General features: G+C 45.1%; 1 protein-coding gene across 1 annotated transcript in view; it reads left to right on the top strand.

Annotated features, from left to right (window-relative positions):
• ext1c (exostoses (multiple) 1c) overlaps positions 1–27702 on the top strand; it is a 76501-nt gene that overhangs the window by 2300 nt on the left and 46499 nt on the right. The window contains exon 2 of the mRNA XM_037693086.1: positions 11278–12495. Within this exon, the coding sequence (XP_037549014.1) occupies positions 11549–12495 (947 nt within the window). The 5' untranslated portion in view covers positions 11278–11548. The remainder of the gene's footprint in view (positions 1–11277; positions 12496–27702) is intronic.

Genomic DNA, 27702 nt, shown 5'->3' with positions numbered 1-27702 from the left:
CATGCTTACATGAGTTATGTTTACGTGAGTTATGTTTACATGAGTTATGTTTACATGAGTCACTTTTATTTGATTCATGTTTACCCGAGTCATTTTTACATGAGTCATGTTTACCTGAGATGTTTATATTTGTCATGATTACATGAATTGTGTTTACCTGAGTCATATTGACATGAGTTATGTTTACCTGAGTCATGCTTACCTGAGTTATGTTTACATGAGTTATTTTTACATGAGTCAGGTTTATGTGATTCATGTTTACCCATGTCATGTTTACCTGAGTCATGTTTACTCGAGTCATGTTTACCTGAGTCATGCTTACATGAGTTATGTTTACCTGAGTGATGCTTAAATGAGTTATGTTTACATGGGTCATGTTTACATGAGTTATGTTTACATGAATTATGTTTACATGAACTATGTTTACTTGAGTCATGCTTACATGAGTTATATCCTGATGCATGCTCAATAATCCAGGTAGAAAAATCTAAAAAAGTTAAATCTGGTCCTCTGGACATTCAAAAAAACCCAAAACAAAGCAAAACAACAAAAAATATAGAAACGTTTCGTCTCTCGTCCGAGAGACTTCTTCAGTCTGAGGTGCTGTTTTCAGCTCAGTCTCTTAAATAGCACCTTCTCAGAGTGGATCAATCAGTTTTGCTGCTGACAACCAAAACCAGCTGATCACATGCTCAAGAAGGACCATCAGCCTAACAATGGATCATTAGCACACTGATGGCTGTGTACTATTCACAGAGGGCTGAGTGATACTAGCAATCACAGCATTGTAAGAGGGGGACAATTGAACATGTAGGCCTCCACCCCTGTTTAATGATGGACGGTTTCTTTTCACAAAGATGGCCTCCTTTATTCCTCTCTCAAACCATCGCTCCTCTCTATCCAGCATGTGCACATCTTCATCCCTGAAAGAGTGACCGCTGGCCTGGAGATGAGTGTAGACCGCAGAGTCCTGGCCTGATGATGTTGATCTTCTGTGCTGGGCCATCCTTTTGGCCAGTGGCTGTTTAGTTTCCCCGATGTAAGACTGATCACCCTCCTGACACTGAACAGCATACACAATATTACTCTGTTTGTGCCAGGGGACTTGAACCAGTCTTTGCCGTAATGTATTTTGGGGTTTAAAAGCCACTGGGACGCTATGTTTAAAAAATAAACGTCTCAGTTTCTCCGATACTCCCTCAACATATGGAATGACCACTGGTCTGGGTCTGGGTTCCTCCTTTTCACCTGATGGCTGACTGGAGTCCTGTTTGGGTTTCTTCTCTGCTTTCAGGAAGGCCCAGTTAGGATATCCACATTGCTCTAGAGCCTGTTTTGTGTAGGATTTCTCCTTCTGCCTGGCTCCCGAGCTAGTGGGGATGCTGTCTGCTCTGTGATACAGAGTCCTGATGACTCCTAACTTGTGCTTCAAAGGGTGATGGGAGTCAAACTGCAAATACTGGTCTGTGTGGGTGGGTTTGCAGTACACCTCAGTTTGCAGATGTCCTCTATCAGAGACTACCTCACAGTCCAAGAAAGCCAACCTGCCATTTTTTACATCTTCTCGTGTGAACTTGATGTATTTATCCACAGAGTTGATGTGGTCAGTAAAATGTTGGACTTCCTGAGATTTAATTTTAACCCAGGTGTCATCAACATACCTGAACCAATGACTTGGTGGTGTCCCTGAAAAGGACATCAAGGCTTTCTTTTCTACCTCCTCCATGTACAGGTTAGCAACAATAGGAGAAACTGGAGACCCCTTAGCACACCCATGTTTCTGGCTATAATATTGCTCCCCATATGTGAAGTAGGTTTACTACAAGCACAGTTTTAAGAGTTGACACAGTATGGTTCTACTGCTTAGAGTGGTGTAGGAGTTGTGCTTTCCCCTTTCTCTGTCTCCCTCTAGTGTTGTATATTTGCCTGCTCCCCCTCTGATGTCTGCATCTGTGATGTTTCACAGGTGTTCTGTGTTAGTCTCGTTGGTGTGTGTATTTAATCTGTTTGCCTGCATCCCTCAATGTCTGGTCATTGTCTCACTGTGATGCCTGTTATGCTCCTTGTGTCCTGCTCCTCATATCCTGCTCCTCATATCCTGTGTCTTGTCCCATGATTCATGTAAGTTTGCTGCCCTGTCAGCCATCTTTATTTTATAAAGAATAAAATATTTATTTATATTCCTTGAGTCTTGCCTGCCTGCCTGGACCAAATGGGTCTCCTGCCTAGAAATCATCACAGAATGTCCAGACCAAACCAAGACCCAGTAGGCAGCCTGACTCTCACTGCTCTGTCCCTGGAAGACAAGCTGCGGGGTACTTTTAGAGACTCTGAGCCTCTAGCTACACCCCCTGTGCTTCCTCGGTTCCTGCTCCTGAGGTCCTCACAGCTGCAGTCCCTGTGGTCGCTCCCATGCCTACTACAGTTTCCATAGTTTTTCCATCTCCGGCAGCCTCTGCATCATCCATGCTGTGTGAGGACCCAACTTGTCCTGAGCCCACAGACCCAGACACGTCTACTCCAGATCCTGTTGCTGCATGCAGCCCCCGAGGTGGATCCCACGTTGCACGCAGCCCCCGAGGTGGATCCCACGCTGCACGCAGCCCCCTAGGTGGATCCCATGCTGCACGCAGCCCCCGTGGTGGATCTCACACATCTCCTGCTCCGAGGGGGTCGTGACGGACGCTCTTCACCACTCCTGCTTCGAGGGGGTCCCGGCAGACGCCCCACACTTCTTGTGCTCCGAGGGGGTCCCGGCGGACGCTCCTCACTTCTCCTGTTCCGAGGGGGTCCCGGCAGACGCTCCTCACCTCTCCTGTTCTGAGGGGGTCCCGGCGGACGCTCCTCACCTCTCCTGTTCCGAGGGGGTCCCGGCGGACGCTCTTCACCTCTCCTGTTCCGAGGGGGTCCCGGCAGACGCTCTTCACCTCTCCTGTTCCGAGGGCGTCCCGGCGGACACTCCTCACCTCTCCTATTCTGAGGGGGTCCCGGCGGACCCTCCTCACCTCTCCTGTTTTGAGGGGGTCCCGGCGGACGCTCCTCACCTCTCTTGTTTTGAGGGGGTCCCGGCGGACGCTCCTCACCTCTCCTGTTCCGAGGGGGTCCCGACGGACGCTCCTCACTTCTCCTGTTCCGAGGGGGTCCCGGCGGACACTCCTCACTTCTCCTGCTCCGTGGGGGTCCAGATGGACTCCACTTCTGCTCCAGATACTGCCGCCGAAGATCCAGCCCCAGACGATCCAGCCACAGAAGAGCTCCTAGCTGCTGAGCTCCTCGACGCTGACCCGCCTGCTAAGGTCCTCACTCCTGCTATGCCCGATCTGTTCCTGCCTATTGGACGACCTCTCGGCCGCCCGCCTGACTGGCCCCAGCCTGGTGAATGGTTGCCTGTCTAACCTGTTTCCTGCTTTTTGGACAATCTCACAGTTCCCTACCTGAACTCTGACCTCCTTTTGTTTCCATGTGTTGTACCTTGCCCCTGGTGTACCCTGTCCAGTTCTTCGTTCCCCTCGTGTCTTTTTTTTTTCCTAGTACCCTCCTCCCTGTTGGCTTTCCCCCTCCTCCCACCCACGTTTTGGGGGTGTGGGGGTCTTGGAGACGTCAAGGGACGTCCTTGGGCGGGAGGTACTGTAGGAGTTGTGCTTTCCCTGGTCTCTGTCTCCCTCTAGTGTTGTATATTTTTCTGCTCCCCCTCTGATGTCTGCACCTGTGATGTTTCACAGGTGTTCTGTGATAGTCTCGTTAGTGTGTGTATTTAAGTCTGTTTGCCTGCATCCCTCATTGTCTGGTCATTGTCTCACTGTGATGCCTGTTATGCTCCTTGTGTCCTGCTCCTCGTATCCTGCGTCTTGTCCCATGATTCATGTAAGTTTGCTGCCCAGTCAGCCATCTTTATTTTGTAAAGAATAAATTATTTATTTATATTCCCTGAGTCCTGCTTGCCTGCCTGCATCAAATGGGTCTCCATTGATTACGGTGACATTATTTACATGAACGCTCCTCCAAGGACCCTGCAGATGTTGGATGCTGTCTATCATGGTGCACTATGATTCATAACTGGCTGTGATTACCATATCTATCATTGCACCCTGTATTCACTGGTTAACTGGACATCATTAACTTCACGCAGACTCTCTCACTGGTACATTTTCATGTTTAAATCACTTCTTGGTCTGCTGCCTTCATACATCTCCCCCTACATGTCTCTGTGTGAGTGCAGCTACAGCGTGCACTCTCAAGACATTATTACCTGCAGTGTTACCTCAGTGCGGACTGAACTTGGCAAAAGGGCCTTCTCCTACTCCGCTCCTGTTTCCTGGAATATATTACAAAAAGATCTGAAGCTCTTGACGTTGACCTCTAAGTGGCTTTAAGAATCTGTTGGACTCCTGGCAAGGACCAATGCAGACATGTTCCTGTTTTTAGTTTTCTACATTCACCTTATAATCTAGCTGTTTTTGTTACTTTTTTTAACCCATTTTATTTGTTAAAAAAAATAAAAATCCGTATGCCTTTTTATAACTGTCTATTGTTGCTTTTGTCCACTGTTGTCATCATTCTTTTGTTGAAATCAGGTCTCTCTTGTAAATGAGTCCTCGAGGCGCAATGGGATTTACCTGTCTAAATAAAATTTGAATGAATGCATGTGTTTGGTCTGTGGGAAGAAACCGGAGTACCCGGAGAAAGCCCACGCATGCACTGAGAGAACATGCAAACTCCACCCAGAAAGGCCCCTGAACCAGGATTTGAACCGAGGACCTGCTCGTTGAGAGGCAGCAGCTCTACCAGTTGTGCTACTCTGCTGCTTGTTTCTGTTAACTTATTTTTACATATGAATGTTTCTGTTCAGTGTCCTGAGATGACTTCAGTTGTGACTTTGTACTATATAAATAAACTGAATTGCATTTACCCATTTATATAGCATTCTACTTTATAATGTATGCCCTATCACATTCATACACCGATGGGACGCACATCGGAGGCAACGAGAGGTTCACTGTCTTGCCCAGGGACACTTCAGCTTGTGACTGATAGTGGAATCGAACCCTCAACTCTTGCACTGGATGACGATTGAACCACTCAGCCTCATTCGCCCCTTTACTTGCTTGTCATGGATTCAAACTAGTCATTTTATATTTATGATGGCATTTCATTATTTTTAATTCAAATTGATTCTCTCCTCTAATTGATATCTTACTGTTAGCTCTTAGCTAGTAAATTATTTATATACATTTTGTTAGATAATCAGTTTTTTCTTTGCATTGATTTTCCAACTTGATTTCTGCATAAAATGCAATCTTCCTAGTTAGTTTAGCAAACCTCTAATCATTTGTTTTTTCATCTTATTTATTATGATTCTATCAACCAGCAACTGTCAGTTGAATAACATTTATCTCACCATAAGACCATTTTGCTAGAGTGCTCAAACCTTGTAAAACATTTTTGAATTGATAAACCTTTTAAGGAATCATTTTTTACCCAAAATATTAAAAATATTTTCTTCATCTCTGTTAATTGCAAACTAAACTGTTGTATACCAAGTTTGCTCACACTCTTGTGTTTAAAAACAGTTTAGTTGTATTTTTTAAAGTCTCTTCTTCTTTAACTTTTATCTAAAATAAGGGTAAGATAAAACAAAAACTTCTCAGGTTATTGTAAAGCAGTAAATGCAACACAAACATAAATAGAACTGACTTCAAAGCAAAACATACAAGCCGGATTCCAAAAAAGTTCGGACACTAAACAAATTGTGAATAAAAACTGAATGCAATTATGTGGAGGTGCCAACATCTAATATTTTATTCAGAATAGAACACAAATCACAGATCAAAAGTTTAAACTGAGAGAATGTATCATTTTAAGGGAAAAATCTGTTGTTTCCAAATTTCATGGCGTCAACAAATCCCAAAAAAGTTGGGACAAGTCCATTTTTACCAGTGTGGCATCCCCCCTTCTTCTTAACAACACTCAACAGACGTCTGGGGACAGAGGAGACCAGTTTCTCAAGTTTAGAAATAGGAATGCTCTCCCATTCATGTGTAATACAGGCCTCTAACTGTTCAATCGTCTTGGGCCTTCTTTGTCGCACCTTCCTCTTTATGATGCGCCAAATGTTCTCTATAGGTGAAAGATCAGGACTGCAGGCTGGCCATTTCAGTACCCGGATCCTTCTCCTACGTAGCCATGATGTTGTGATTGCTGCAGAATGTGGTCTGGCATCATTGTGTTGAAAAATGCAGGGTCTTCCCTGAAAGAGATGACGTCTAGATGGGAGCACATGTTGTTCTAGAACCTGAACATAGTTCTCTGCATTAATGGTGCCTTTCCAGACATGCAAGCTGCCCATGCCACAAGCGCTCATGCAACCCCATACCAAAAGTGATGCAGGCTTCTGATGCAGGCTTCTGAACGGAGCGTTGATAACAACTTGGGCTATCCTTGTCCTCTCTGGTCCGGATGACATGGCATCCCAGTGTTCCATAAAGAACTTCAAATCGTGACACATCTGACCACAGAATAGTCTTCCATTTTGCCACACTCCATTTTAAATGACCCCTGGCCGAGTGCAAACATCTGAGCTTGTGGAGCTTGCTTAGAAATGGCTTCCTCTTTGCACTGCAGAGTTTCAGCTGGCAACGGCAGATGGCACAGTGGATTGTGTTCACTGACAATGCTTTCTGGAAGTATTCCTGAGCCCATTCTGTTGTTTCCTTGACAGTGGCATTCCTGTTTGAGGTGCAGTGATGTTTAAGGGCCCGGAGATCACGAGCATCCAGTAGAGTTTTACGGCCTTGACCCTTACGCACAGCGATTGTTCCAGATTCTCTGAATCTTTTGATGATGTTATGCATAGTTGATGATGATAACTTAAAAGTAAGGAAGGAGCGTGCTATTCTGGTCTACAGACATACATCCTCATCCATCCATTTTCTCTCCATTTAAACTCCTTCCTTTCCCTTCTTTAAACTTCTATCTTGCCAGTAATTAATCCAGATATCTTCAGAAATGTCTGTTGTTTTTATTAAGTAAAACGTGCCAAGTTTTATTAATCAGAGCCGATCAGTATAGTCCAGTGTACAATGTTTTGATGTTAAATTTTGATTCTGTTAATAAATGACCACATTCATTTTGATGGGTCAAAAAAAATAACGTCTCATGTCACTGATTAGACCATCTCCAACACAGTACTCTGTCACATATCTGTCAAGTAGCTCGAAAAAGTGAGAACCCGTTATTAAAAATTGACTGTAGTGGAGCTCCTAAGCTAACTGAAGCTAACCTAGCCTTACCATACTACAGTTATATGCTCAATTTACTTTTTCCAGCCACTTTTTGCTACTTGTCTCAACTTTTTTGGGATTTGTTGACACTGTGAAATTTTGAATCATGTTTTTCCTTTAAAATGTTACATTTACTCAGATTAAACTTTTGATCTGTCATCTGTGTTATATTACAAATAAAATATTGACATTTGCCATCTCCACATCCTTGCATTCAGTTTTTATTCACAATTTGTTTAGTGTCCCAACTTTTTTGGAATCCGGTTTGTAGTTAAAGACACCGTACTCCCCTTAAAATCTTCACTCTCCATCCCTGAGAGACAAACGAGAATATATCGTTCGATGGGTCACTCATGTCACTTTATCCATTTCAGCCGTCATTTCTTTATTCATTTTATTATTCTGATGTCACTCTGACTGATGGATTGTTCCCATATCAGTCCTCTCCTCATTTTTCTGCTGTCATCTTGCCAATGTGAGTCAATACCTTCTCATCTCATGGAAGAGACATTTGTCCAGATGTCCTTTTTTTCCATTTCCCATTTGGTAAATGGTAAATGGACTGTACTTATATAGCGCCTTTCTATCTTATTTCAAGATACTCAAAGCGCTTTACACTATAATCTGTGTTCTCATGTAACCATTCATACAGCACTCTACTAGATCACTACAAAGCTAATTGAACAAATCATTCTAATGAGACTAATCAGTGCTTTATCACATTCATACACCGGTGGGACACACATCAGAGGCAACAAGGGGTTCAGTGTCTTGCCCAGGAACACTTCGACATGTGACTGCTGGTGGATTCGAACCCCCAACTCTCGCATTGGAGGACAACTGCTCTAACCACTCAGCCACAGCCGCCCCACTTGCGGTTTGTCCCGCTCAACACAGTGGAGGTCTTAATTGCCCATTTTAACACACAAATATGCTAAGCTTATTTCTACATAAGTGAAATAATTAAATTTACTATGGTTGATTTTGAATTCTTACCTTTAATTCTGATTAGATTGTTGGCTGGAACGTTGAACATCTGAATGTTGAAGATGTGAATGTTTTTGAAAATGGAAATAAGAGGCCTCCTCCTCTGTTAAGAGACGGCTTTTCTCTTTTTACATAAATTGCTTCCTTCACCCCCCTCTCAAACCATCTGTGTTCTCAGTCCAAAATGTGCACATTTTGGTCCTCAAAGAGTGTCCCTTATCTGTGAGATGGAGGTGAACTGCGGAATTTTGTCCAGAGGAGGTGGCTCTCCTGTGTTGAGCCATGCGTCTGTGAAGAGGCTGTTTAGTTTCTCCAATGTAGAGGTCTGGACAGTCCTCGCTGCACTGGACCGCATACACTACACCACTCTGTTTGTGTATGGGTGTCTTGTCCTTAGGGTGGACCAGCCTCTGTCTGAGAGTCCTGCTGGGTTTGAAATGTACTGGGATCTTGTGTTTGTTGAAGATCCTTCTGAATTTCTTTGATACTCCAGCAACACAAGGGATGACAATGTTTTTCCATCTGTTGTTCTCCTTTTTCTGTTTATTAGTGTGTTTTGTAGATTTCCTCGCTGAATTGACAAAAGCCCAGTTAGGATATCCACATGTTTGAAGAGCTTCTTGAATGTGTTTTTGTTCCTTTTTCTTCCCTTCTGTCTTCGTGGGGACGCGTTCGCCCCACTGTTGTAAAGTTCTGATGACAGAGTTTGTGTTCCAGTGGATGGTGGGAGTCAAACAGAAGATACTGGTCTGTGTGGGTTGGTTTTCTGTAAACTTCAATGTTGAGGCTGTCCTCTCTCTCCATGTAGAGATTGGCAACAATGGGTGACACTGGAGATCCCATGGCACAGCCGTGCTTCTGTCTGTAAAAACTGTTGTTGAACTTGAAATAAGTGGTGGAGAGGCAGAGATCCAACAGGGTGCAGATCTGGTCTGGGGTGAAGTTGGTCCTGTTGATTAAGTCCTTGTCTTGTAGAAGTTGTTTTCTGACGGTTTCTACTGCTTCAGAAATGGGTATGCATGTGAAAAGAGAAGTCACATCATATGATAAAAGGGTTTCTCCTGGGGTTAGTTTCAAGTGTTGAACTTTGTTAGCAAAATCAATGGAGTTCTTTATGTGATGAGGAGTGTTTCCAACAAGAGGAGCTAAAATACCAGCCAGATGTTTAGCAATATTGTACGTCACTGAGTTCATGCTGCTGACGATGGGTCTGAGTGGTGTTCCTTCTTTGTGTATTTTTGGAAGTCCATAAAGACAGGAAGTGGCTTCCCCTGGGTACAATCTATAATACAAAGATCGATTGATTGTTTTCTCCTTTTCAAGTTTTTGCAGGTAATCTGTGACTTTCTTTTTATAGGTGCTGGTTGGGTCCCTCTTCAGGGTTTCATAGGTGTTGCGGTCACTCAGTAGTGTAGTTATTTTTTCCCGGTAATCAGAAGTGTTGAGGACTACTGTGCATCTTCCTTTATCAGCTGGTAAAATGGTGATGTTTTGGTCCTGGCTGAGTGATGTTACAGCTTTCCTTTCCTGTGGTGTGAGGTTTGAAAGAGGCGTACATATAATGCAACTTTAAAACAGATTCCCAGACGGTTTTCACACTTGATGGGAACAGAGGGGCATCGTCTGTGAATTAGATGAACAAAGACCTACTGTTTAGGTGTTTAGATGTGAACTGCCAATCTACATATGTGTGTGTGTCTTATGTGTGTGTGTCTTATCTCACTCAGCCTTATAACCTGAACCCCTCACTCTCTGCTCTTTGAATTGAGAAAGCTCCTCAGATGAGGAGCGAAACGTCTTCTGTTACAAATGAAGTCCAGTTGTTTTTGTATTGTACAATTTTTGAATTAATCATGTCCTGGATGACTGAGAATCTTCACCAGCATAATCTGGTACAGCACATCAATTGGTTACATTTATGTTTGAGCTGTACATTGTCCCTTTTTTTAAAAAGTGCATTCATACCCCGGCCCCGACAACATCAAAATTGTGGGTGGGGTAGGTAAAACACCCACACTTGCCCCCACCCTCATTCGCCCCACTCTGGGCCCATGAGCAAGGCCCTTAACCCCCACCATGTGCTCCCTAAACAGGTCTCTCTTGAAAATGAGTTCTCGTGGCTCAATGAGACTAACCTGTATAAATAAAGGCTAAATGAAAAAAAAAATACATACACCTGCTGCTAAAACTAGCATAATTTGTGGTGCCACCTCACCCGTTCTCTGTTGTCAACGCCCTGGCAGATGACATTAGCCAATCAGTGATGGAGAAAGGTCAGGGGAGCTTTGCTATGAACCAATAATGATGAATGATTGTTTGAAATGTGTTTTAATAGGTTAACTCAAAAACCGCTGATCTGACTCCAAATCCACCCAAATTATCCCCACCCCCAAAGCAATTTTTACCTGCAAAATCAGAATGAAAATTGCCTATTTGTGCAGCAAACTACCCAATATGGCAACACTGAATAGATGAGGCCTGAAATCTGTCTTTGTGCCCCCACTGGCAGAAAGAAGGCTGTGTTTTACTGAGGGGTGTGTTCTCCACAGAAGTACATTAGAGTTCATCACAGGGATGTTTAAAAAAGTGTGAGGCTGAAAAACATTGTTTTTAATTTCAACAGAAATCTATTTCTGCTCCTTCTTCAGGTCCCAGTTTGAATTTGATAAAGGTTGTAGCAGTGTCCCAGTTTTCAGCTAATGTGTGGCTTTCTGTTTTATTGTGTGGACTATTACTGTTGTCACTGTACAATCCTGGATAGACCCAAAGAGACATGAAGGATCTGATTGTTCATGCCTTCATTAGTTTACCTCTCTTGGCTTTTACAAAGTAATTAACTGCACCTTCTGACAACCCGAAACCCTCTGCTGCTGTCTGTGTGTTCTGAATGTGAACATTTTCAGGCTGTCCAATCCAATCAGAAGTTCTCTGAGAAATGGTGGTCAAAGAACATGTAGACAGAGATACTTTGTGAACTGATGTAGATTCTTGTTTGCTCTTTTCTCCCCAGGAGACGCCCTGGAGACAGCATGAGACAACCTTAAGTGAGGATGGACAGCAGAGGAAACATATGTTCCTCTGCTGAGGCAGCCTGATATTCCAGAATCTCAGACTGAATCATTCCTCAACGTGCATTACATTCTTGTTAATACTTTGTTCTTCATTGGAAGCTGCCTGTTTTAGAGTTGGCCCCAGTGAGGCTGCAGAGCTGAGGGGCAGAGAGGAAGGAGCAGAAGACCACAGACTGTTGGTGGGAGGAGACAGGAAGACTAACGGCCCCCATGCAGGCACGCAAGAAATATGTTCTGTTGGGCTTGTGTGCATGCTCCTGGCTGATCTTGTTTTACGGTGGTGGAGGAGTTCAACTCCAGCTGATGCGCCTGCTGACACGCCACCAAGCAGATGTGCTGCACCACTGGCCCAACTGGACTGACCAGGCCTTCCTACCTCAATATGCCCACCTGGAAGAACTTCAGATGTACCCGAGCATGACTGAGTCGCCCTGGCAGCGACGCCAAGTGTGGCCAACAATCTATAAAGACAGCCGTTGCCGTATGGACACTTGTTTTGACTTCTCTCGGTGTCAACGCCGAGGCAGGGATGGATTCAGGGTGTACATATATCCTTTGGAGAAAAGTGACCGTGTGTCAGAGAGCTACAGAAAGATCCTGACATCAATAGCAGAGTCTCGGTACTACACATCTGACCCCCGAGAGGCATGCCTGTTTGTGCTTGGCATCGACACCTTGGATCGAGACCAGCTGTCGGGACAGTTTGTGCCCCATGTGGATGAACGCATTCTGAGTTACCCACTGTGGAACAATGGAAGAAACCACTTAATCTTCAACCTATACTCGGGCACCTGGCCCAACTACACTGATGATCTGGGCTTTAATATTGGTCAGGCCATTTTAGCCAAAGCCAGCCTGAACACAGAACATTTCAGGCCTGGCTTCGATGTATCCATTCCACTCTTTTCAAAGGACCACCCACAGAAGAGTGGGGAGCGGGGGTGGCTGCTGAGGACCACCACCCCTCCACGGAGGAAGTATCTGCTGATGTTCAAAGGGAAGCGTTACCTGACGGGCATCGGCTCGGACACCAGGAATGCTCTTCATCACATTCACAATGGGAAGGACATTGTCTCACTGACAACATGCCGTCATGGGAAGGACTGGGAGAAACACAAAGACGCTCGCTGTGACCATGATAATCTGGAGTATGAAAGGTAAGAGCAGGTCACATGACCAGAGGGGATTTATATGTGTCATTTCTGATCTTTAGTTATGGGAACCTGCTGAACATTAGTCTTGTTCATTTTGATTTCCTTTTAGCTGCATCAGTAGCTTCTTGTTTGTTTCTTAACAGTTTGCTGGTGTAGATTCCCAGTCATCCTGAATATGGAGCAAAAAAAAAAAAAATACAGTCCTGTTGGAATGCTGCTGGTTCTTAACGGGTCCTTTTGGAGTGCTGCTGGTTGTTATCGCGTCATGTTTGACAGCTTATTCTTTGTAGGAGGCGTTTTCTTGAATCTGGTTCTTATTGGGTCATGTTTCCATGTTAGTTACTGCTGCTCTGCAAGAGGCATGTTCCAGTGTCAGGTTTTTATCGGGTTGCATTCTTGTGTCAGCTTATTTTCAGGTGGCTCCAGGTTAATGAGCCACTACATCTGTTGATCCAAAAGATTAACCTCAAGGGATCAGAACAGCCAGTGACCTGAAGAACTGAACTAAAGAGTGGGCCTGACACAATCAGAGCCTTCATCAGCCACTAAATTTAGAAAAATGAAACTGTCCCATCGTCCTCCTCGAGACTAACCTGTATAAATAAAGGCTGAATGAAAAGACGAAAGAGAAAATGACTGAAGACACAAGTTTAACTCAGCCTGGTTTGATTGGTTTCTGCCTGATTTACAGATCCTACACATGGGGTGGATATTTAAACAGTATTTTAGTTTTTTGAGTTGAAAACAGACTCTAGTCACAGCTCAGGAGGTTTGCTTCCAGTGGTTTGAATGAAAACAGATCAGCTGTAGTCTCAATGAAAGTGCTTTTTTATTACTAGGTTTTATAGAAAAATATGATCAGTTGTTGATGTTTTAGGATGGATTTCAGGTTTCCTCTTAGGTTCACGTGTAAAATTTCAAAGCTCTCCATTTATTCTCTGAAACTGAAGCATCTGAAAGTCTTCCTGTCAAACTGTGTTTATGACATCATCAGTTTCTTCATTGAAGAACGTCCATCCATCCATCCTTCCATCCATCCATCCATCCATCCATCCATCCATCCATTGTCTTTTTACCCGCTTCTTCCATTTTGGGTCACGGGGGTCGCCGGTGCCCATGTCCAGCAATCACTGTGCGAGGGGTGGGGGACACCCTGGATGGGTCACAAGTCCATCACAGGGACACACAGACAAACAAACATTCACTATCACTCACACCTAGGGGCAATTTAAGGTTACCAATCAGCCTAACATGCATGTTTTTGGTCTGTGGGAGGAAAATGGAGTACCCGGAGAAAACCCACGCATGCACGGAGAGAACATGCAAACTCCACCCAGAAAGTTCCCCGGACCGGGATTTGAACCAGGGACCTGCTCGCTGAGAGGCAGCAGCTCTTCCAGTTGCACCACCTTGCTGCCCTTAAATGAAGAACGCGAAATAAGTAAAGATTATTTATAGAACGCTTTTCACAGACACTTTTTGTGGACCCACCACCTGAAGGAAGGGCCATAAAAGTCAGGTGCATGATGTTATGGGCAGTGGCCGAAGGCGAGGACCTTGGCGCTCTGACCCTGGCTTACCAAAGCTAGCTCTTGGGACATGGAATGTAACCTCTCTGGCAGGGAAGGAGCCTGAGCTTGTGTGCAAGGTTGAGAGGTACTGACTAGATATAGTTGGGCTCACTTCATCGCACAGCATGGGCTCTGGAACTGATCTCCTTGAGAGGGGTTGGACCTTATTTCACTCTGAAGTTGCCCATGGTGAGAAGCATTGAGCTGGTGTGGGTCTACTTGTAGCCCCCCGACTTGATGCTTGTGTGTTGGAGTTTTCCCCGGTAGATGAGAGGGTGGCTTCCCTTCGCCTTTGGGTGGGGGGACGGGCTCTGACTATTGTTTGTGCCTATGCGCCAAACTGCAGTTCAGAGTATCCAGCCTTCTTGGAGTCCTTGGCAGGGGTGCTGGAAGGTGCAACAGCTGGGGACTCCTTTATTCTGCTGGGGGACTTCAATGCCCACGTGAGTAATGACAGTGTGACCTGGAAGGGGGTGATTGGGAGGAACGGTCTCTCTGATCTGAACTCAAGTGGTTTTCTGTTGTTGGATTTCTGTGCTAATCATATTTTGTCCATCACGAACACCATGTTTGAACATAAGGATGTCCATAAGTGCATTTGGCACCAGGATGCCCTAGGTCATAGATCAATGATTGACTTCATAGTCGTGTCATCTGATTTGCGGCCGTTTGTTTTGGACACTTGGGTAAAGAGAAGAGCTGAGCTGTCAACTGATCACCACCTGATAGTGAGTTGGATCAGATGGTGGGGAAAGATGCCAGACAGACCTGGTAGACCCAAACGTGTAGTGAGGGTTTGCTGGGAATGCCTGGCAGAAGAACCCGTCAGAGAGATCTTCAAATCACACCGAGGCAGCAGGGCTCCAGGGGTGGATGAGATTCATCCTGATTTCCTTAAGGCTCTGCATGTTGTGGGGCTGTCTTGGCTGGCACACCTTTGTAACGTCGCATGGACATCGGCGGCAGTGCCACTGGACTGGCAGACTGGGGTGGTGGTTCCCCTCTTCAAAAAGGGGGACCAGAGGGCGTGCTCTAATTATAGGGCATCACCCTCCTTAGCCTCCCTGGTAAGGTCTATTCAGGGGTACGGGAGAAGCGAGTCCGATCGTTGGTCGAGCCTCAGATCCAGGAGGAACAATGTGTGTTCCATCCTGGCCGTGGAACACTGGATCAGCTCTTTACTAGGGTCCTTGAAGGATCATGGGAGTTTGCCCATCCAGTGTACATGTGTTTTGTTGATTTGGAGAAGGCATTCGACCGTGTTCCTCGGGGTACACTGTGGGGGGTGCTCCGTGTGTATGGGGTTGGAGGCCCATTGTTATGGGCTGTTCAGTCCCTATACAAGCGGTGCAAGAGTTTGGTTTGCATTGCCGGCAGTAAGTCAGAGTCCTTCAGGGTGGGAGTTGGACTCCGCCAGGGCTGCCCATTGTCACCGATTCTGTGCATAAATTTTATGGACAGGATTTCTCAGTGCAGCCAGCTGGCGGAGGGTTTCCGGTTCGGTGGCCTCAGGATTCCATCTCTGCTCTTTGCAGATGATGTGGTCCTGTTGGCATTATTGTGCCGTGATCTCCGGCTCTCACTGGAGCGGTTCGCAGCCGAGTATGAAGCGGCTGGGATGAGAATCAGCAACTCCAAATCTGAGGCCATAATCCTCAACCGGAAAAGGGTGGATTGCTCTCTTCAGGTCGAGGGTGAGGTTCTGCCTCAAGTGAAGGAGTTCAAGTATCTCAGGGTTTTGTTCACGAGTGAGGGAAGAATGGAGCGTGAGGTGCAGGGTAGCTGGACTCTCCCTTAGAGATAGGGTGAGAAGTTCAGTTATTCGGGGGAGACAAGGAGTAGAACTGCTACTCCTCCATGTCGAGAGGAGCCAGTTGAGGTGGTTTGGGCATTTGGTAAGGATGCTTCCTGGGCGCCTTCCTAGAGAGGTGCTTTGGGCATGTCCAACTGTAAGAAGACCCCGGGGAAGACCCAGGACACAGAGAGATTATGTCACTCGGTTGGCCTGGGAACACCTTGGAATCCTCCCAGAAGAGCTGGAAAAGATGGCTGTGGAAAGAGATGTCTGGGCCTCCCTGCTCAAGCTGCTCCCCCTGCGACCCGACTTCGGAATAAGCGGAAGATAATGGATGGATGGATTTTTACAGACATAAAATCACAAAGCACTGTACAATAAAAATCAACGTTAAACTTCTCTGATGCATTACTCTGCAAGACAGGAAAACGTTGGTTACGTACTATAACCCCAGATTCTATGAGTTTAGGCGTAGCCCTTAAGGCTGTCGCTGGTGGGTTTTATCCCGTCATGCGAAGCATTGCACTGAAAAATTTAGTCCACATCCACCAGCTATGTGGGCCCCACCCGGTCCATATAAATTACGTTAAGAGCGGGTAATCGGCTCCCAAAGAGCTTTTTCTTCAGCCACTTAGGAGCCAGTGAGGCCCGACACTTAAAGGGCTACACCTATACTCATAGAATCTGGGGTTACAGTACGTAATCTACGTTTTATTTTGTATAGGCGTCACCCTTTAAGGCTGTCGCTGGTGGGTTAAGGGCGAAGCGGATGTGGTCCTTGCCTCACTGGGTCCATTCGAACACTGTATGAAGCGGAAGCTTGCCCAAAAATGTCTTGTCACTCAGCTCCCCATGTACGTAATTACGCGTTGCGTAATTATGTGTACCATGCACAGACGCATGCTATGTAGATATGCGTTCTGAATGCATGAACGCCCCAGAAACTTTCAACGGGGAGGGGAAATGCTGAAAAGGAGCCATGAACCAACCGATTCACAGCTGAACAGTATGAACAGATTAATAAGAACAAGTGAATTGATTATTAATCAAATGAACTGATTGGTAACAATAGTGTAGTGAACTAAGCCTCAGGTCAAAACCTGGACCTTCCTGGGACAGGAACTGTTATTTCATTGATTTGAGTCCAGAAACACAAATTAAGCTCATCCAGAGACTTCTAAGTGTGTCCTGCACTAAATCAATTGAAAGAACACTCTCTTTCATATTATCATTACTATTTTACAAATGTCTTGATAATCAAAAGTGTGTTTAGTTCAAACCATTTTAAATGTTGAAGTGAACTACTCACTTTAAATCAACTGTGAAACAGTATTAATGATTTTTAATCCTCATTCAAAGTAGAAATCAAGTTAATGTCTGTTACAAGAGTAATGATGCATTTTTGATCTTCTGTCTGAAATGAGAAGGAGTGAGTCGGTCAAAAGTGAAGGAACGGTCAAAAACATGTTTATCGGAACGAAATGTCATGTTTATCTCTATCAGACAGATAGAAGGAAGACTGGCTCCTAAATGTCTCTGTTCTTCAAAACATCTTTCTGTCTGTTCTTAAAACAATCTACTCTGTCTCCTTGACTTGTAATAACCTCTGACGTCACTAAAACCACACCCCGATTGGTTCGTTCAACCAATCAGGAAGTTCTCAGAGGAACCGGAAGTGACCTTTAAAAGGGTCAACACTTCCTAGTTCCAGGCAGAACAAGTTCCAGAGCGGAACCAGAGTTCCAAGAAGAACAACGTTCCAGACATGAACCAAAGTTCTGAGAGCAGAACCGAACGAAAGTTCTGAAGTGCTGGAGTTAGTTGAGAGTTCTTTCGAGTCTCGTGGGGATTATGGAATCTTCCACATCGAGTGGAACTCTGACGGGCTCACAGCTCATGTGAGTCCACCTGGGAGGTGAGCGGGCTGTTGAAAGAATTGATCTCACGACTCCTGAGGTCACAGCTGTCCTTACGGAGACGCTGAAAAGCGTTGAAAGGCAACTCTACACCGAGGCCGAACTATCGTCTGCAAAGGTAAAGAGTCGATCTTCAACTGCGAAGTGTACCGTGGGTTAAGCTGCGTCCAAAGGAGCGTGTTGTTTCTGGTTATAACAGACACATTCCCTCACCCATCTCTCTCCACTTAAACTTCATTTTCCCATCTTTAAAACTCTTCTATCTGCCAGTAATTAATCCAGATATTTTCAGAAATGTCTGTTGTATTTCAGTTGCAAGTAAGAAATCATGGCCGTATGATTTCTCATTGTAAAGCTCATTAATTAAGCTGTGTTAATTGTAATCAATCTGCCAATTATTGTAAATGTGTGATGTGTTTTAAATCGTTTTTAATTAAATGGCTCACTGTTGTTGGTGAGTCAGAAATTTAAACACGTTTCCGTCCACATTTAATCATTCAAGGCACAATAGAACTCAGTCCAGAAAAATGAAAGAATCCGTTTAAATTATGGATAATATCAGACGCATATTATCTCTCATTACAATAGTCATGAACTGATTAGAGACAATAGAACCAAAATAACAGTCACAACTTGCGACTGATAACATTTCACACTGTAACATGCAGTCAGATGTGAGTTTAAACGGGGTTCCATGAAACAACAATATTCATTCTGTTAGAACACTAAGTACAGAATGTGTCATGGAACGAGCCATCACATCACGTAAATAGAAACGAATAAATGAGCAGGGTGTTGACCACGCAGCCGCAGTGCAAATATCCTGCATTGTCATACCATTATGCAAAGCAGTCGAAGATACGATACCTCTGGTCAAGTGTGCCCTGAGGTTATCAGGAGGCTCTGAATCTGATGCTCTGTAGGCTTCAGAAATGGCCTCACACAACCAGTGTGACAGGCACTGGGTGGATAACGGGCGACCTGCAGATGCATCTCACCGGGAACAAGCCTGACTTACTGCCGGCAATGTGGACTAGGCTCTGACACCAGTCATACAAGGACCTAACAGTCCGTATCAAAGGGCCTGGTACCCCATACTCCCAGAGTAACCCCCACAGGGTTCCCCAAGGGACGCGGTCGAACGCCTTCTCCAAGTCCACAAAGCACATGTAAAAAGGAACTTTTTAACCACCTCGGTAACCTCAGCACCAGAGATTGGAGTGCCCGACCCAGAGTCCACAGGCTCCGCTTCCTCAGTGGAAGACGTGCCGGTGGGATTGAGGAGGTCTTCAATGTATTCTGCCCACTGACCCACGACATCCCAAGTTGAGATCAGCAGCACACCACTCCCACTATAAACTGTGTTGGTGGTGTACCGCTTTCCCCCGCGAGATGCCGGGTGGTGGACCAGAATTGCCTCGAAGCCGTGCTGAAGTCGTTCTCCGTGGCCTCTCTGAACTCCTCCCATGCCCAAGTTTTTGCCTCAGCGACCACGAGAGCCGCATGTCGCTTGGACTGCCGGTACCCTTCGGCTGCTTCCGGGGTCCCACAGGCCAAAAAGGCCCGATAGGACTCCTTCTTCAGCCTGACAGCATCCCTCATCGATGGTGTCCACCATCGGGTTTGAGGGTTGCCGCCACGACAGGCACTGACATCCTTGCAGCCACAGCTCTGGTAAGCCGCCTCGACAATAGAGGCATGGAACATTGTCCACTCAGACTCAATGTCCCCCACCTCCCCTGGAACATGCTTTGAAGTTCTCTCAAAGGTCAAGTCGAGGTCGAAGTTAAAACTCCGTCTCAAAAGAGACTCTGCCAGACGTTCCCAGAAAACCCTCACAGTACGTTTGGGTCTGCCTGGTCTGACTGGCATCCTCCCCCACCATCAGAGCCAACTCACCACCAGGTAATGATCAGTGGACAGCTCCGCCCCTCTCTTCACCCGAGTGTCCAAGACATGTGGCGGCAGATCAGATGAGACGATGACAAAGTCGATCATCGAACTGCGGCCTAGGGTGTCCTGGTGCCAAGAGCACATATAGACACCCTTATGCTTGAACAAGGTGTTCGTTATTGACAATCCATGATGAGCACAGAAGTCCAACAACAGAACACCACACGGGTTCAGATCAGGGGGGCCGTTCCTCCCAACCACACCCTTCCAGGTCTCACTGTCATTGCCCACATGAGCATTGAAGTCCCCTAGCAGAACAAAGTAGTCCCCAGGAGGTGCACTTTCCAGTACCCCCTCCAAGGACTCCAAAAAGGGTGGATAATCTGAACTGCCGTTTGGTGCATAAGCACAAACGACAGTCAGAACCCGTCCCCCCACATGTAGGTGGAGGGAGGCCACCCTCTCATTCACCGGGATGAACCCCAACACAGAGACACCAAGTTGGGGGGCAATAAGTATGCCCACTCCTGCTCGACGCTTCTCACCAGGGGCAACTCCAGAGTGGAAGAGTGTCCAGCCCCTCTCAAGGAAACTGGTTCCAGAGTCAGAGCCATGCATAGAGGTGAGTCCGACTATTTCTAGCCGGAACCTCTCAGCCTCAAACACCAGCTCAGGCTCCTTTCCCACCAGTGAGGTGACATTCCACATCCCAATAGCCAGCTTCTTTAGCTGAGGATCGGACCGCCAGGGTCCCCGCCCTCAGCCACCACCCACCCACAATGCACCCGACCCCTTTGGCCCCTCCCACAGGTGGTGAGCCCATGGGAAGGGGGACCCACGTCTCCTCTTCGGGCTGTGCCCGGCTGAGATCTATGGGTAAAAGCCCGGCCACCAGGCGCTCGCCCGCATGCCCCACCTCCAGGCCTGGCTCCAGAGTGGAGCCCTGGTGACCCACGTCCGGGCAAGGGAACATTATGTCCATTTGTTTTTCTCATCATCGGGGTCTTTGGGCTGCACTTTGTCTGGTCCCTCACCTAGGACCTGTCTCCCTTGAGTGACCCTACTAGGGGTGTAAAGCCCCTGACAGCATAGCTCCTAGGATTATTGGGATACTCAAACCCCTCCACGGTAAGGTGGCAGCCCAGGGAGGGGAAAGAGATCTGATGTTCAATAATCCACATTTAATGATTTTATGATTTTGCTCTGGTAAAGTAACTGTGTTTATTTTAATCAGATTTTTATGGTTTATATTTTTAGAGCAGATTTTTAGTTTATTTAATTTGAGCCATGGGAGAGTTGACACTGTTTCAGTGGGGATGTGGGTGGGTAACAGGAGAAGCAGCAGAGAGGTGTGGAGGACTACAACGCTGCTTCCTGGACTGGACCCTGGGTTGTCAATAATTTGGGGGATAAACAAAATCAGCCATATTTCTAGAAGAAGAGCAGCTCCGTCCAAAGTGGGATGGATGACATCTCTCCGCATCAGACCAGGTTTTCCTCAGAAAGAACTCCAGTTATTTATGTAGCTCACGTCGTTGTCAGAACACCACCTGTACACCCAGCGGTTAAACAACGACATACGGCTAAACATGTCATCGCTGGTCAGGTTGGGGAGGGGGCCTTAGAAAACTACGGAGTCTGATATGGTTTTAGCAAAGTCACACACCGAAGCAACATTAATTTTAGTGACCTCCGATTGGCGTAACCGGGTGTCATTACTGCCGACGTGAATAACAATCTTATCGTATTTAGCCTTGGTCTTAGTCAGCTGTTTCAGATAAGATTCTATGTCGCCCGCTCTGGCCCCCGGAATGCATTTAACTATGGCCGCTGGAGTCCCTAAAGCCACGTTTCAGACTATGGAGCTTTTAATAACCAGGGTCTGCTTCTCAGCGGGTGTGTCACTGAGCGAGGAAAATCGATTAGAAACGTGAACGGGTCGGTGGTGAACTGGGGGCTTAGCCTTAGCACTACGCTTGCTCCGGACCGTCACCTAGCCGGCCTGGGGTCCCGGCTGCTCGGGATCTGCTGGAGGACCGCTAACGGGAGCAAGCCTCTGTGGTTCCATGCTGTCTAAGGGGACCTGGCTAGCTACTGGTTTTTCTACAGCGCAGAGCCGAGCTTCCAGTTCAGACAGCCTCTCTTCCAAAGCTACCATAAGACTACATTTGTTACATGTATCATTACCACTAAAGGAGGCAGAGGAGCAACTAAACATCTGACACACGGAGCAAGAAAAAACAGAGGAAGCAGGGAGAGAAGCAGCAGCCATGCTAAGCTAACGTTAGCAGGAGCTAGCAGAGCCAAATACACCAATAAAAACCGAGAAGTTTGAAAGATAAGAGGTGTTTTAAGCACTATCACACAGTAGAAAAACAACTGTACTAAGTGTGTTTGTGAACTAGAATGAAAACCTTTGCAAAAGACAGATAAATCCAGAAAACAGAGACGACTCGAGCAAACAATTCACTCGAGCTACCGACATACAAACAGGAAATGACACAATACGTCTACTACTGGATTTGGTGAGAAGTCTGGCAGCTGTGTTCTGTATTGCTTGTAGATGTGAAACAGAAGACTTGTCCAGGCAGGTAAAATGGACATTACAGTAGTCCAGACGTGATGACACAAAAGTATGAATAATTTTCTCTAGGTCAACTCTGGAGACCATAGGTCGTATTTTAGAAACATTTCTTAAATGAAAGAAACAAGAACGAGAAAAGCCCTAATGTGAGACTCAAAGCCTAATGATGAGTCAAATGTGACTCCTAGATATTTTTTGGGGGGCTACTGGGCAAAAAGACCCAATTGTCTGACTGATTTTTGGATGACGGTGACTGGGAGCTGTAATCAAAGTCTCCATCTTACTGGTGTTCAAAACCAAAAAGTTACTGGCGAGCCTGTCACTGATACGGGACAAACATTGGACAAGGGTAGCCAACCTGTCCAGCTGGTGTGGTCTAAACGAAAAACAAAATTAAACTCAGCAATGTGACAAAACTCTTATTTTAAGTTAAAGCAGGTTTGTATGGTCTGTTCATGGTGCATTTTTAAAGTACAGAATCAGCGTGATGCTCCCTGAGGACAGTGGAGTATCTGCTTTGACACATTCCTAGATGTGAGAAGAACAGAAGGTCCCTTGTACTTCTAGGATCTGTTGAATGTCATATTGAAGATGATGGATGGCAAGAAAGGCTGCTGAGGCCTGACTATATCAGGGGGGAGGGGGCTGGAGGAGGAGCAGCAGTGCAGCCTAATGGCCTACTTTCTTCTCTTCAGAGCTCCATGAGAGAGAAAAAAAGTGAAACAGGTCAAACTGTGAATTTCAATGAGCAACCTTGAACAAGAAGCCCAGAACCCAAGTTCTGTGGTTCTGTTTGGACCAGCTTAGGTATGTCAACAGCCATCGAACTAAAGGATGAACTAGTTTTACAAGATTTAACAGCAGGCCTAAAGCTAAATACGAGCTGACCCAAGCCCTATTTGTCCTCAAGGTCTACCATGAGATCTGAATCCAAAATGTTCTGGATCAGTTTGACCCAAGTCCTTTGCAGCAGCAGAACCACCACAGCCTAAAAACAGATGTCTGGGTCAAACATGAGCCAGAGTCAATTTGCCAATTGTTGTTCTTTAAATGTTTGTGGGTTCAGTGTTGAAACCTTCATTGTTTGCAGTTTAGACCCCCCCCCCCCCCCAACACACAAACACACACACACACACACACACACACATTAAAGTCTATGCTCAATAATCCAGGTATACAATCCAACAATTTTAAGTCAGGTCATCTGGACAGATTCGTCTTTTGTGCTGAAATGTTTAACCTTCCATCGAGAAGGCTTCATCAGTCAAGGAAACACACATCACAAAACTGATTCTTCTCCCAACAGCTTACTCCAAAGTGGAACAAACCAGTTATGTTGGTGCTAAGATGGTCTCTTTGGCACACCCCTTCCTCCGGTGCCGACCAGACTCAGACTGAAGAAGTCTTTTGGATGAAATACCAAATGTTTCTAAAATTTGTTTGGTTTTTGAGAGTCCAAAGGACCTGACTTAACTTTTTTAGATTTTTCTGCCTGGTTTACTGAGCATGCATCAGGATACTATTGATAACAGAAACTTTCTAGGGCAGAATTAATGCATCAGCTTGAAATTTCTTAAATCCAGGTAACTCGTTCCAAAGTCTTGGTCCTGATACAGAGAAGGCCCTGTCACTTCTGCACTTAAGATGAATTCCTGGAACTGTGAGGAGCAACTGGTCCACTGACCTCAGGGAACGTGGTGGGACACGGTTGTAGCAGATCAGAGAGATGGGGGGGGGGGGGGGACTGTTCAGCGATTTGTAGACATACAGGAGTATTTTGAACTAGATTCGAAGGTGAACCGGTAACCAGTGCAGTGAGGCCAAAACTGGTGTAATGTGCTCTCTTTTGCCTGTACTGGTTAAAAATAAGGCTGCTGCATTCTGGACCAGTTGTAGTCGTGCAATGGAGGTCTGACTGATGCCAAACAGGAGTGAATTGCAGTAATCAAGCCTAGATGTAATGAATGCATGTATTACTGTTTCCAGGTTATTTTTGGACAATATGGGCTTCAGTTTAGACAGCCGCCTCATTTGGAAGAAACATGATTTAACAATCATGTTTACATGACTGTTAAGTTTCAGGGAAGGGTCCATTATCACGCCCAGATTAGTGACTCTTTGTTTTTCTGACAGGGTTAGAGCAGAGGTCGATGCAGTGGTTTGTGATTGTGTCGTTGAGAGGGAACAACATGACTTCAGACTTCTTTTCATTGAAACTTAAGAAGTTTAAAGCCATCCAGTCCCTGATGTCATCCAGGCAGTCGAGCAGAGGTTGATAGAACATGTACCATTGTGTCTTAGGGGGAAGTAAATTTGACAGTCGTCGGCATAGAAGTGAAAGGGTATGTTTCCGGAAAATAGCACCAAGTGGCTGCAGGTATAGAGAGAATAGGAGGGGACCCAGGATTTCTTGATTTCCAAACTGCATCTCAGCTGTTTTCAGAAAGTTACTTCACTGACGCATGGCTCAACACAGGACAGCCACCTCCTCATGACAAGACTCAGCTGTTCACCTGCACCTGAAGGCTAAGAGACACTCATTTGAGGAGCAAAATGCTCACATTTTGGACCAAGAAGACAGATGGTTTAAGAGGGGTGTAAAGGAAGCTATTTATGTATAACAAGAGAAACCATCTTTAAACAGGAGAGGAGGTCTCAGATTTCAACTTTCAAAAACATAATGTTCATAACTTTTATGGACAGAACTTCTCTGTGCAGCCAGGGGGCAGAGGGATTCCAGTTTGGTGGCCTCAGGATTCCATCTCTGCTCTTTGCAGATAAATGGACTGTACTTGTATTGCGCCTTTCTATCTTATTTCAAGATACTCAAAGCACTTTACACTACAATCTGTGTCCTCATTTACCCATTCATACAGCACTCTACTAGATCTCTACAAAGCTAATTGAACAAATAATTCTAAAGAGACTAATCAGTGCTTTAGATCGCATTCATACACTGATGGGACACACATCAGAGGCTATGAAATGTTCAGTGTCTTGCCCAGGGACACTTCAGCATGTGACTGCTGGTGGATTCGAACCCCCAACTCTTGCATTGGTGGACGACTGCTCTAACCACTCAGCCACAGCCGCCCCAATGATGATGTGGTCCTGTTGGTGTGATCGTGCCGTGATTTTGTTCACGAGTGAGGGAAGAACGGAGCGTGAGATTGACAGATGGCTTGGTGCAGCAGCTGCAGTATTGTGGACTCTGTACCGGTCCGTTGTGGTGAAGAGGGAGCTGAGCTGTAAGACAAAGCTCTCTGTTTACCGGTCAGGCTACATTCCTACCCTCACTTATGGTCATGAGCTCTGACTAGTATATATACAGACCCTTTCCAAAAAATTAGAATATTATGGAAAAGTTGTTTAACTTCCATAATTCCATTCAAAAAGTGAATCTTTAATAGATGATGGATTCAGGGCCCACAATTTAAACTATTTCAAGTATTTATTTATTTTTACATAATTTGGGCTTCCAGCTCATGAATCCCATGAAAACAGGATTAAAACACACACACACACACACACACACACACACACACACACACACACACATAGACCACCTTTACCCGCTGTACTATGTAAGGGCCTCCTAGATTTTTATATTTTAGAATTATTGACTAAATGTTAACTATGTTTTTAATTTGCTGAACTTCAAGTCCACTGTTCCCTTTAGCACACCCAATTATCTCCTAATTTCTTTTCTATACACACCGTGGTCATGAACACACTCACACACTCTGTTAAAGTTAAAATAACCAAACCGTGAGGTAAATGTGAACTCAGTTTACTAAACGTGTGTCTTTAATTGAACAACTTACACAATAAAACACAAACCTGCATCTCTAGTCAGATTGTTCACTGTAAATCTTCAGCTCTACAGTATGTGAGGGCCTACTCACCAATCAAACACACAGACACCTGCTGGTTTATCCAGGTGTAAAACTTAAAGCTGCAGGCCTGAGTGAAGCTTGGGAGCAGTGAGGCACAAAACTTAACGGCTGTTTCACTCTTTGAGCAAATAAATAAAACAAAGCAGTACCTGGTTTAGTAGTTCAGTACATACAGGCTCTGGTCCCAGTTCAGGTGAAGAGGAAAACCAAACAATGTCCTAAGATGATGATGCAATCATCCTTCTGCTGGTCCAGGGTTTAACCAATGAGCAATGTCCGGGAGTAGGAAAGAAAAATATATATAATCCAAAGGCACTCTTCTGTCAGTCCATAAACACTCCAGTTATGACTAATCTTTACACCCAGGCTGGAATGATGAAGAGGCAGTCTCCTCAGCTGAACAAGCTAAACTAGTTTTCCTGTGCAGCATTCACTTAGCTAGTGAATGATAAATGTTCAATGTTAAACTGTCTCAAAGTACAAAAACACAGAACTGTAGGACAAACTTAGAGCTGAAAATGTCACTTGTAGTCCCAAAAAACATTAAACAAGTGTCCATTTCCGATCACTGTGTTAACAATCAGGAACCTTATTTAATTACTCCAAGCTGCAGCACCTGTTGACTCTGGTGTAGGGCAGAAATGATTCCTCGAATTATTCTAGGACCTGGACTACAAAAAATCCTCGAGGCAAATTTATCTGCCTCGAAGCTTCGTTAAACTATTCAGAGCACTGTGGTCTAGCTGGAAGGTTTTTGTGTTACACAACGCTAGCACTTCTGCTAGCACTTCCGCTAACGCGTATGTGCTAAGTTTGTAGCTATGGAGGGAACGGAGCCTGCGTAGAAGAAGAGCCCTGAAAAGAACAAAAACTGTCAAAAGTTTGGGAACATGTTAGGCTAAACTGAAAAGTTAAAATAGTGCAATGCATCGAATGCAAAGAAGAACTGGAGTAACCACAACAGCACGTCGTCGATGTTGCAGCGTCTGAAGAAAAAACAACCGCTGTAGCATCAAACTCGTCCGCAACTGTAACAGGTATCATGTTCTCTCTTTGCAAAATACGTTAACCTAAATGTGTGATAATCTGTCATGTTATAGACCTTAAATGAGGCATATTTTTGCTAACGTTAAATCTACTGAATAAACATAGTGGCTACCTGGCAGAGTCTGTACGTTGTGTGAGGAAAAAAACTGCAGGACTTGATGCAAGTTTGTTAAAGGTAAAAGCAGCAACAGACTGATGCATTTATTTATTGCTCTACTTCCATCCTGACTTAAATGAGATATTTAGGGTGAATATTTCAAGTGTAAACATATTTACATGAGTTAGTAGGATTTTTTTTCCTTCTTGCTGCTGTTTATGACTTAAAAACTGGGATTAATCTGCATTTATTACTACTGTCATATTTGTTAATAGCTCAACAATCAAGAATAAATAATAATACAGTCTGCAGAACTCAATGTACAAATTCAAACTTTACATCTATCTATCTTACTCAATTTCTAACATAAAGAGTCCTTGTTTTCCAATCCAAAAAAATTATTTACAACAT

This window comes from Nematolebias whitei, chromosome 19 (assembly GCF_014905685.2).
Source record: "Nematolebias whitei isolate Nwh7 chromosome 19, NemWhi1, whole genome shotgun sequence".
Classification (NCBI taxonomy): Eukaryota; Metazoa; Chordata; class Actinopteri; order Cyprinodontiformes; family Rivulidae; genus Nematolebias; species Nematolebias whitei.
This window is presented reverse-complemented; position numbering and strand designations above follow the sequence as displayed.